We start from the raw sequence: 13264 nt of genomic DNA on the forward strand, positions 1-13264 counted from the left end.
CTCGTCTTCTATCAATTCTGCGTGGGGTTACTCAACACATACATCATTTTCAAAATCGTTAGAATGTAATGTGTATTTTCATGCCAACAGAAAGTTATCTGGTCGTTGAACTGATAATTCAGTTTAATCTTGAACTAACATGTTAGGTAAGTCAGTCCCAAGCTGACTAAGGCCCCGTTTGATACGCATATTTCCAGGTCCAAACAGATCTTTCTGGCTAAATGGACCGGAAAGACTGTTTGATTTGCACAAAAGAAGGGGTCTTTCCCGATAAGATATGTCTTTCCCAGAAAGCCCCAAAATCATATCTTTCTGGCTGAATGGGCTGGAAAGACAATTATACACCAAACCCCGCATCTTTCTTTCTTTATTGGATTATTAATTTTTTTAAATTTATTTTTTTTATTGAATTATTACTTTTTTCATCATTCAGCACAATCAATCAGATGTACAATCAAACAACATGATTTCTTTCCCAGTCAGAAAATTTTCCCAGACAACACTTTACCGGACAGCACTTTCCCAGACAGAAACTATTAAACGAGACCTAAACTCTATCCATGCTCACATTGACGAACTAACACAAGTCGACTTGATCTCACTAAAAAACATCACATTGATGTTGTCCATAGTGCCACTTGCCCCCACAAGGTGGTGCGACCTTTTTAGCCTCATTATTCACCGTTGTTGGTATTAAATTCATCGTATATAAATGTGCATTCAACATTGTCTCACTTGTATTAGGTCATAGATTCAGCTTTAACACTTATATAAATTATAATTATGCAAAATGGTACAACAAAAAATGTAACCTTTAGCGGCGACAAAAACCGTAGCAATTGATGCCCCATGTCGTCGCTAATACCTTTAGCGACGAGAAGTCGTCTCTAAAGTGTCGTCGATATTACCTCGTAGCTAATACTCGTTTGTCGTCGCAAATACTGTTGTCACTAATACATGTCGTCTCTAATACTCCTCTGTTGTCGCTATTGACATCGTCTCTATTGATATTCAGGCCACCGTCCGGAATATTTCCGGCAAAGCTTCCCAGAGTTATGTGTCGTCGTAATTGGTCCACGTCGTCCCTAAAGGTATCGCTGCTAATGGCTTTTTTTTGAGAATTTTTTTTATGATATTAGTTTATATATATTATAAAATGCAGATTTGATAAAAAAATACATAAATAAATACATACTACATTACATAAAACATCAAATATACCATATTACATATCTAATAAATCCCAAATAAACATCTAATATATCATCCATAAACTATCTAATAAATCCAAAATAACATCATCTATAACATAAAACAAGAAATATTATATGTCTTCGTTTTCCCCATCTTCCCTATCGTTGTTTTCCTCGTTGTTGACTTGGTTTTTAAACGGGTAGTCTCCAATGGCCGTCATAAATGCCAGGTTTGGAAGAAAAACATCCACATCAACATCCTACAATTAAGTCACAAACAAATTAAGTCATTAACAATTTAACAAACTATCAAACCCTCAAAGCACCAAATGAAGTAAGTCATTAAAATTTAACAAACTATTAAATGATCAAATCAATTAAATCTTTAATAATTTAACAAACTACCGAGCTACCAAAATTTACTACAAATACATCAAGTTCTTAACAATATAAAAAAGCTACTAAATTCTTTAAGAATTTAACAAGTACCTGTGTTGGTTGCAGTGCTTGTGTCTATGACTGCCATTGGGGTGGAGAACTTGTCCCGCAGCTGAAGAAGGTTTAGGCCCAATGCCTCTCACATGCCCCGTTCTTGTACCCAACACCTTCTCAAATATTGCGATCCAATCAATGGTGTTTGGATCACCACCAGAGTCAGCTATGTAATGAGTCTATAGAGCAACCTCAGCAACTAAGACATTCTGTATTTCACAAAGATTGTTAATATACGTTAAAACTAACGCGCGCGCACACACACACACATACACAAAACACAACAATCTACTTCATTTTTAAGTAATAATAACTTACATATTGCTCATCAACCAAAGGATCAGCAAATTCCTCTTTTTTATTCAAATGAGCACGATCTGTTAACATTACAAAATATGTTATATTTCAATAAACATTAAAAAAATATGTTATAACTGAATAAGCATTATGGTAACTTGCTTTCTTGAAACAAGCACTACCGTAGCTACACGTCCCTCCACGATTTTTAACTACTTGCTTCTTCCAGCATTCTTTGTTTTCAGCGGATCGTTTTTTATGTTTTTCTTTTAAGAAGTGGTCAATAGCAGCATTTCAACGCTGTAGATCCATACCCATAGGGGCTTGAGCCCTTGCTGCCTCCACATTGCCTGCAAACCCAGTCAAACGATTTTTGCAATATTTGTGCAGCATCTATATTGTGCACATATTCGATTGTTCAGTGACGCCCGATAAGTTGGATCCATATGTTGATTTTTAATCGCTCCAAAATTAAACCATCTTTACCAAAAATAGAGAAATTAAAAATAAATCAAAATTAAAAAATATTATATATATAATTTTATAAATAATTTACCGAAAGATACTGGAACATTCAAACACTTTCGGCTTCAGAAACGTATGTCCATGTGTCCTTATCAAAACCGATGTCCCACCACATATAGCTCCCAACCTCCTGAATGAAACATTCGTATACCTCCCCAATCGGCATGTTAGTATTTATGTCGAATACTATCTTAAGAGGCCGGTTGCCATTAGCGCAAATAGTTTGTGCATTTTTTTTTTATTTACTGTCATGTCTCTTCGTTTCGGAGGTACCGTTGCATAAAAAAATATTAGTCAAAATAAATTTTTTATATAGATACAATATGAAATACAACGAATTAGAATAAATCATAATTACCATCGTTCTGGTGATCACCAAAACCTCCACCGAACGGATGTGGTGGCTCTTCACCAACCGTCACCTCTATGGTCCATCACAACGGCCATGAGATGGAGCAATGCAATCCAAAAAAATGACATCCTAAAAAATTATAACACAATATGAATATATATATATATATATATATATATATATATATATATATATATATATATATACACACACACACACACACACATATAATATGATATGATTACAACAAATACAAACTTTATTTTACTAGTCAAATGTAAAGATTTTTTTAATCATTCTCGCCCTCAGACACTTCAGTGTCTGCTCTGCTGACACATCACTATCATAATCAGAATCTTCCTCATCATAATCAGTCTCGCAATCAGACACATTATTGATGATACTCGTTGGTGGCTCAACTTCATTATCATCTTCAACAGATTGACAATTTTGAAAGTAGTGGCTAAAGTCAATTGAGAGAGTGAAATTAGAAGAAGCGTTACTAAAAATGACATCGGTTGAATCATTGTCGACATTTTTAATGGGATCATGGTCAACATCGTTCATCGGTAGATCCCAAATTCTCCTGTGATTAAAATTGTCAACAACCCACCGTTGGTTGTCATTTTCATCACTTCGAGAAGGTTCTTGGATGTAAAATACTTGTTTGGCCTATGTAGCAAATATGAGTTGATATTCACTACTGAATTCGTGTTGTGGATCGATACAGGTGAAATTATTATCAGATTTAACTACTACAATATCGAACCACTTGCAACGAAAAAGTACGGTTGAATATTTATGAGGATAATGCAACTCGATAATCTATTTTAGCTGACCATAATATTTCTGCTTATTCTCTCCCTCAGTTAGAACCCCCGAGTTTTGTGTTGATCGTTGGGCGTCACACATAAGTACCATAAACCCAACATCATTCATTATGCAAGCTTTGTAAGTAAAAGCATTCACATGCGCACCGACTGAAAGAGCCGATAACTCCTTGTTAAACTCTGGAGATTTTTGTTTTTGCATATCATAGACCTTATGAAGGAACCATTTAGGGAATTCGGTTTTTTCATCACTTTCAATATGTAATTATTTGAATTCACTACATTTATGAAATATATATATATATATATATATATATATATATATATATATATATATATATATATATATATATATATATATATATATGAAAAATGGAGAAATTAGAAACAGACAATGAATTAAAAGATAAAAGCACTTACGCAATATACTTTTTGACTTCTTCACAACTATCAAACACAAACCAATGTAGACGTTTTCTTTCCTCTAGACTGAGATTTTTAAATCATAAAATATTTTTATTTGTATTTTATAAACTAAACTATGACTTTTTTTTAAATATATAAAATATATTTCATAAATGATATTAGCTTATAGAAAAAAATTATGTATTAAAGAAAATGAAATTGAAGGATTTAGAAAAAGCTAAATTGGCTGCAGCAATTACAAGTGAGAAAGCATCTCAAATTGAAAAAATGAAAGAGGCAAATCTCAATGTATATTCATATCAACCTAATTCTTTATTTCTTATAATCATTAAAACCTATAATGTTGTAATACGAAAATACAATATGTTATAATATAATAATAACTAAAATTGAAAAGATATTAATAATAACTTTCCAAGATGTCAACATTCACATCTAATCTAAGAAACATTTTTGTCATTTCTTTCTCTTTTAGTATCACATTAACATATTGGTTTATTAATCTTTTTCTTCTTTTTCTTTTAAAAATTTTTTTATCAATGCTTCTTTATTAGCTTATAGAAAAAAGTTATGTATTATGATGTATTTATTTTATTTATTTTAATATAGAAAAAAAAATATTTCTGATAATCATATAAACATTCTTAAATTTTACATATAAATTCATGATAAACATACAATAATTTTACATATATACATCAATATTACATATAAATTCATGAATTCATACATGATCGACAAGTAAAACATATCAATTAATTTACATATAAATTCATCAATTCATACATTATCAACAAGTGAAACATATCAAATTACATATAAATTCATCAATTCATACATGATCAACAAGTAAAACATATCAAACTAACATGCTCCTGCATACAATAGTTTCCATCAATTTCATAGTGAATAGTTTCCATCAATTTTACATATACATTCAAACAAGTGAATCAGATCAAATAATCAAACTAATATGCAATAGTTTCCATCAATTTCACAATCAATAGTTTCCATTAGTTTTACATATACATTCAAAATTCATACAATGATTAAGATATCCACATGCATACAATCCATATTCAGAAGTGAAACATATCAAACTAGCCTGTTCTTGCCCGGAAAAACGAAGCTACACTTGGTGTTAAAGCTACACCCGGTGCTACACTGGGAACTTAAAAACAAAAAAAAATCAGTTGTAATCGGAATCGGTGGTGGTTATGTGTGTTCAGAAAAGAAGAGAAAGAGAAATGGGTAGAGAAAACAAATCTCGTCGGAGATACCAAGTCATAATCGAAGGTGCGGTCGGCAATGGAGGTGACAGTCGGATTTGGAGGTTATACATGCGGTGGGAGTAGGCTTTGGAGGTCAATCGGCGATAGAGAGCAGTGGTGTCACCGATGATGTCGTAAATCATCGACGAAGAGATCGTTTAATGGATTCGTAATTGGAGTTACAGAAGAAATGGATTATAGAAAGACGAAGCTGAACAAAAGGGGCGACCCTAATAGCAGCGACAAATGGGCTATTAGCGGCGACATACTGGAGGGAACTAAAGGCGCCCTTTCTAGGGATCACCAACCGCTGGATCGGGTAAGAATCGTAGGGCCAGTATTTGGTCCAAGGTTGGTCAACGGATCAACACCTATAACGGCGACATGTCGTTGCTAAAAGTGTCGTCTCTATTGCCTTCCACAGGAATAAACCCTATCCGTTGGATTATGTACCGAACCAAGGGTCAGGATTGAAAGGGACGTGTCTCCGACGGATCTTTGGCGCATATCTTTAACGACGCCTCTATTAGCGATGACTGTTGTTTTAGCAGCGACACCAAACGTGTCTTGTCTGGTGTCGCCGCTAATGGTCCTGTCGTCGCAAAAAGCGACGTCCCTAATACTCCCAATTATTGTTGTGTGGTCATATGATTCTTAGAGGATGTTTGAGATTTCATTTTGATCATCAAATGTACTTTTACACAAAAAAATTATATTAGTTTTTGTGGTGAGAAAAAATCAATAAGTCATTAAGTTGTTTTTTAGAAATATGGTTATCTTAACTTAAGAGTATTTTTAAGGTAATATTGACTTTCACGACTCAAAAAGTCATAAAATTTTTAGAAAAGTTACAAATTTTAACTTCATAAAATCTCATATTTAAAAGGTTAAGAAGAATTTGTTTTAAGAGTCCTTTTTTCCTAAATATTTTTTTTAATTCATTGATTTTTTAAAAAACCAATAAATCAATTTTGAGATAAAATCCCAAGGGAAATTATATATGTATCCCTCAATTGTATTATGTACCCCTAATGAAGTTAGTGTTTGTATATCTTATTTAACAATTTATATGAGTAAGAAAAAAGATAAGTAGCACCCGATCCCAAACACCCTAACCCTATGATTGAAATTAATTCTGAGTTTACAATCTATAAGGAATTTACTGATTATCTATGGAAGCCTATATGGTCCCATGGATGGTAACATGACGACACTAAACAACTTGCAGAAGCTATGTAGGCTTAGAGCCCCGTTCCATTATAGCCCATGTGAAAGAGCCATATATTCAACATAAGGGCATCTCCAACACACTCTTATATTCTATTTCTTTCCTCATTCTTCTCCAACCCTATCTCATTTTCACCTCCATTTTTAGAGATATGAATAGTATTCCCCCAGTATTCCCCCATATATGGGGGAATACTATTCATATCTCCAAAAATAGATGTGAAGTTTGGTTGTCAATTTTAGTCCTTCTCATTTTTATTTTATACATTTTTAGTTTATTTTATATACTAATTATAATTTAAATGTAATATTTAATATTTATAATATCATGTTATATACTAATTTATATTAATTAATCATAAATATAGAGTTTAATTAGTAAAGGAGTGTATTTGACAATATATATAAGTTATAAAAATAGAATATTCTAAGAATATATTTTTTGGGGTAAAAAATGGGATAGAAAATGAAATAGGGTTGGAGATGAATCACTATTTCCTCCATTTTCTACCCTATTTATGGGGAAAAAATGGAGATGAGTTGTAGATGATCTAAGGATGATCTATTCTCATTCAAGTTTCGAATGATTTAGTAACTTGGAACTTTATATATATGATATTAATTTAAAATTACCTGTGATACGAATCAGTTAGTATATAGTAACTATTTAAATTAATATTGTATCTACATTTCTTTATTAACAAATTAACAATATGTTATAACTTTCGTACTTGTATTAATAGCATAGACACATTTGTTATTATAACACAATGTAAAATTAACAAAATATAATTGCATGATTTAATTATTTTACCTAATAACAAAAGTAAGTTAGGCTTTGTTATTTTGGCAATTGGTCCAATAGCCAAATCAATGCAATGAATGTTGCTGACTATGCATAGGACGCTTTGTCCACCCCACGTCAGATTTGCATTCTTACCTCCCAACCCTACAGCACCCACCCCACCCCTAGTAGGCTTAAATGTTGAGCCACCCCCACCCCCACCCAACAATCCATGAGAGATAGAGAGATATGTGGTGTTTTTTTGTGTTTAAATAGCGAAAATTTCGCATACTTTTGAATATTCAAAAAGTTATCAAAGGGAGAGTGTACTTTGACATAGGTATACAAGAAGTCTAATGGGTGAAGAAGTAAGTATCATTTTTATCTCGCTATGCCTACTCTCCGGTTTCTTCAATTCATTCATGTATATAACAATGACTTGAACAACTACACGCTGATATTAACGAGACGTCTTTGTGTATTAACTTTTGAAGGAGAAGAAAGAAGAAGAGAAGAAGGTAGATGAAAAAGAGGAGAAGAAGAAAGAAGAAGAGGTTCCTCAAGAAGTTGTGTTGAGGGTTGATATGCATTGTGGGGCTTGTGCTAGAAAAGTTGCAAGATCCTTGAAAGGATTCCAAGGTCCTTTTTCTATCTTTAACAACTTCATACTCTATATCCAACTTTATACGTTACCTAAGTACGAATATCAACAGTTAATTCGCTGTCATAATTCAAAATGATGTCTTTGAACAGTTTTTGTTTATATAAACAGGTGTCGAAGAAGTAACCACGGATTGCAAAGCCAGTAAAGTTGTGGTGAAAGGAAAGGAATTAGACCCTATTAAAGTTAGCGAAAGGATTCAAAAGAAAAGCGGTCGGAAAGTTGAGATCATATCTCCATTACCCAAACCGCCGGAGGCTGAGCCTGAGAAGAAACAAGAACCTGAACCTCCGAAGGATGAGAAGAAAGACGAGGTTAGTATTGCATAGCTTTTAAGGGATGTTTATTATGATATACAATCAATCATTTAAAGAAATAACGCACAATTACTTGTCAAGGTGTGGGACCAAATAGTATCCATTAAATTTAAATAATTATACTGGGATGTTTACAGTGCAACTTGTGATCTCTGGCACAGTGGCACTACGTTTGTGGTGACATGAAAGCTACAGAAACAAAGTCACGAAATAGTATTAATAGAATGAAGGGTCAAAAGGATGACACCCACAACTCACTGTGTCACACTTACCGATGTAAAATGATATGTGAAAATCAAATTCCATTATTTCGGCTAGCTCCTCCATATATACTCCACAACCTAGTTAACTCGACTCCGTCTTCTCCAAACAAAACAAAAGCAGATCAAAAAGCCTTGATTTTCATTTGGCATCTGTTGGAAATGATTTGAGTTTTCATGTACTTGGTGTCCTTGCTGTTAAAGTTAAGAATTTAAGGTCCTGTGTCCTTTTCATGTGGGATGGGTAAGAACCCTAATACTATTATTTTTGAAAAACTTGATTACCATCATCATTTATTGTCGTTGTTTGTCCATTTGATGCATGAAGCTCTTGAACCTGATGCATTGTGCATGGTATGTGAGTTGTACATATCACTCAAAAAGACAACAGGGAAAACTGTCATCTACAGGATGATATACTAAACCTTTGATTGTCACGTACAATGCTGGACGCCTGGACCAGCTGACATTTTCTTTTATTCATGTGTTTGATACCAACTTGCACCCATATCTTTGGACGCATGCTTCTTGGACTATCCACATTTTCCATGTGAATCTATCTTGGGTGGGTTCATTGATCCATCAGTGACCCGACCCCACAATGTGCTCACCCTGATATCAGTCAAGTACTTTTAAGTTTTAACTTCATTATGTTTAAAAACCGCTCTAGATTTTGATCAATTTAACTAATTAGAGCTTTTATCTTTCGGCAGCCTCCTCCGGTCATAACCGTGGTTCTAAAAATGTCAATGCATTGTGACGCTTGTGCACAAGGTTTACAAAAACGGATTCGGAAGATCCCTGGTAAGCATTTTTTTATCCAATAATATAGTTGTTTTTGTGATGGTTAAGATTTGTTGTACGTAACTAAATAAATGCTGTTATTTTTTTATGTACGTAGGTGTTGAATCCGTGAAAACAGAATTAGCAAAGGAACAAGTGGTAGTCACCGGTGTGATTGAGCCAGAGAAGTTTGTGAACGATGTATACAAAAGAACCCGAAAGCAAGCTTCCATAGTAGGAAAGGCTGAAGAAAAGAAGGAAGAGGAGAAGAAAGAAGAGGAGAAAAAGGAGGAGGAGAAGAAGGAGGAGGAAACCGAAGAAGTAAAGAATGAAGAGGCCGATACGAATACAGAAACCAAAAGGAGTGAATATTGGCCACCGAAGTATTACATGGAGTATTCTCATGCACCGCAAATGTTCAGTGATGAGAACCCCCATGCTTGTTCTGTAATGTAGCATCAGAAGATTGAGTACTAACGGCAGCGTGTTAAGCGTTTTAGCTACCTAGTTAAGTAGTTATGATATGGTAACTACTAAGCAATACAATTTTATGTGTACTAGCTTAGAATATTATATTGTGTCCTTTAATAATGTTTCAACGTAGGGGCCAATTTATGACCCTCCTTATTTAATTTCTCCTGTCGTACATGCAAGAAGCCAAGTCAAGTATTTGAATAATAATTGTTTGACCGTAGGGAATTTAAATCAAGTCATATTGAATTGTCCCGAATCAATATCTTACAAATCCACTCAAATGAGTTGAGTGATTATGTTTTTATTTTATTTAATATTATTTTTTTGAACCAGCGGGCTTTAATAACACATCCTAGGCTGCAAAAATGAAAGAAAATTATAAAATATTGAAAGGAATACAACATGCACCAACGTCGACTAGCCCATTTTCCTAAATTTGTCCCTATGTTTGTCCACATATGAAGTGCCTTTATTAAACATTTTATCTTCTTTCAAATACACCAAATAATTGCACGTCAGTGGCAATTTAAAAATTTCTTTTTCTTTCGAAAGCGATCTAACAAGCCACAAAGTCGATAAACTCTACCACAATAAAGATAGCTCTATTTGTTAGGTCAACCGTTATACCTATCATTAAGTGTGAATATTTTGAAAACATAACTTTCATTGGTGACGGAATATCATTGACAATATATAGAAGAGGGATTAACATATTGTGTACATGAGCCTAAACCTAGAAAATAAATACACAAAACAGAATACAAGATAACGGGTTACTTATGGGCTAACACCCCCCCTCAAGCGAAATGTTGGGTTTTGACCAACTCAAAGCTTGGATCGAAACAATAGGAACAGTGGACGAGCAGGGTTTTTGGTGAAGATGTCGGCAAGCTGCAGGTGAGAGGGAACAAATTGGACCTTGAGTTTGCTATAAGCAACTTTGTTCACACACAAAATGGTAGTTGATGTCAATGTGATTTGCATATTTATGAGCCACCAGGTTTTGGGAAAGAAAAATGGCGTTTTTGTTGTCACGAAGCAACAAAGGATAAATAGGTAACTTAACGTGTAAATCTCGTAAAAGATGAACAATCCAAGTTAGGTCAGAGGCGTTATTTGCAAGAGCCCGATATTCAGATTCTCAACTAGATCTAGAGACAGTGGGTTGTTTCTTCGCACTCCAAGAAATGAGGTTGTTTTCTATAAAGATCGCATAACCATATGTTGAGCGCCAAGTCTCTAGGCAACGAACCCAATCAACATTAGAGTAGCCTTTAACTGTTGGGTAGTCAGCGGAGCGAGAAAAGTGTAGAAGCAAAATTGTAAAAGTCGAATATTGTGTTTGTATAGTTTCGCATCTTTATGTTATTTTACTAAGTCAATTTTATGCGAAGTGTAATGTTTAGACTTAGTATATTTTTTGTTCACTCAGGTTCCCTATAAATAGGGACTGAGGATAGAAGTAGAGGATAACTTTTTGCAACTCAAATATCCTTCTGCTTATTCCGTGTAATCAGTCTTTTTCAATACAGGATCTGATTAATATTTACTCTTCGTGTTCATATTTCTCAATTATTCAATTCATCATTGCATTCATAATCTCGATAACAATTCTCTTCAATTGGTATCAGAGCGGGATTCAAACTGCTTCGATCAGATTTTAGTGTTAGAACCGTTTTGCTTTTAGAGTAGTAATTTTACTCAAAATTTTCCGCGCATTCTGGTTTTGAAAATCACATTTGATCTTCAGATTTGAATTGATTCTGCTTTTGAATTGTTAATTCGAGTAATCGATTAGCAATTTGTGATCATTTCTGTTAATCAAACTTCAAATTCATCGAGTTTTTTTTTCTTCAAAGCTTTCTAAAATTTTTTTGTGTTCATCAATGGCGAACTTTAACATCAACCAAAATTCCTATGTTAATTCCTGAATATTATGATCAATGGGCGGACAGAATGGAGGATTACCTGAATGGAATAGATGAAGAACTATGGAACTGTATTGATGGAACAGTTCAAGCTCCTGCTAATGTTCAACCAATCGGAGCATCAATTACAACTCCTGAAGTACTTGAAAGACAAAATCGTCTAAAGAAGAACGAAAAACGATGCATGAGGGAATTAAGAGGTGCTTTACCTCCGGTTGTTTACAATTACATCTGTAGTTGTAAAACAGCAAAGGAAATCTGGATCACTTTGAAGGAGAAATATCAAGGAAGCGAGAAAACGAAAATCAATTCAGTGAAACAATGTATCGTTGAACTGAAAGAATTCAGATAAAAGGAGACTGAATCTCTTGAAGCTTACTATGATCGTCTGAATGAACTGGTCTATCGTTGCAACAGGTATGGGATCACGAGGTCACTCATGGAGTACAACTTAACTTTCATTATGGGCCTTCGCAAGGAATGGCGAAGTGTGAGCATGATGATTAACAACCAACAGAGTTTTGATACAACAATTCTGAACGATTTATACAATCAACTGAAAACTCATGAGTGTGAAGTTTCTGAAATGTATGAAGAGTCGAAACAAAGTATTGGAGGTCCTTTGGCTCTAGTTTCAAAGGTATCTGAAGTTGATGTGAATGAAAAAGATGATTCATATAAGGAAGGATTTTTGATGAATTCGGATGATGAAGTTGTGGCATTCTACTTGTAACGACCCAATTTTTCACGTCCAAAAATTTTGTTTTAAAAACATTACTTTAGAAAATATTAATAACTAAAAACATCGTTTGATCAACCACAACATAAAGTGAACCATGTCTAAAAACCAAATCATACAACTAATCAAAATATCAGAGTATCAATCCCAATGAAGCTCGTAGCTGCGGAAACAAGGGAGTGTGTGTGTGTGTGACATGCTGCTACCGCGCCGGCTCCTTTCCCCTAGCTGAGGAGGTACCTGAAACCAAAACTGAAACTGTAAGCACAAAGCTTAGTGAGTTCCCCCATAATACCCCATACCATGCAACATATAACAACCAATGTTCAGCTAGGAGTTACGGGCCTTGCCCACACTCGGGAAGATACGGGCCCTGCCCACACTTCGCTAGCCGGGAGATACGGGCCTCGCCCACACTTGTGAAGATACGGGCCCTGCCCACACTTCGCTATCTGGGAGATACGGGCCTAGCCCACACTCCAACCTCGGAGAGATACGGGCCCTGCCCACACTCAACCGCTAACCCATAACATACAAGTATCATGCAGACAACAAGTATAAGCAACTCTATCATATTAACACATATATCATACTTGACTAAACCCAAAGATACGGGTTCGGCCCACACTCTAGTACTAGCATCTCGTCTACACGGGTCGGCCTTGGTGCCTTAGACCCGTTCCTACTGGAAAGGAAACTCACCTC

At 34.7% G+C, this 13264-nt stretch overlaps 1 protein-coding gene across 1 annotated transcript; it reads left to right on the forward strand.

Annotated features, from left to right (window-relative positions):
• The first annotated feature begins 7612 nt into the window (after window positions 1–7612).
• LOC111886222 (heavy metal-associated isoprenylated plant protein 7) lies at window positions 7613–10050 on the forward strand. The gene is made up of 5 exons (XM_023882458.3): window positions 7613–7765; window positions 7892–8036; window positions 8170–8372; window positions 9349–9439; window positions 9537–10050. Exons 1-5 carry the CDS (start codon window positions 7754–7756, stop codon window positions 9872–9874), a joined length of 789 nt encoding a protein of 262 aa, XP_023738226.1. The 5' UTR covers window positions 7613–7753; the 3' UTR covers window positions 9875–10050.
• The last annotated feature ends 3214 nt before the right edge of the window (window positions 10051–13264 follow it).

The sequence above is a fragment of the Lactuca sativa genome, chromosome 4 (genome assembly GCF_002870075.4).
Source record: "Lactuca sativa cultivar Salinas chromosome 4, Lsat_Salinas_v11, whole genome shotgun sequence".
Taxonomy (NCBI): Eukaryota; Viridiplantae; Streptophyta; class Magnoliopsida; order Asterales; family Asteraceae; genus Lactuca; species Lactuca sativa.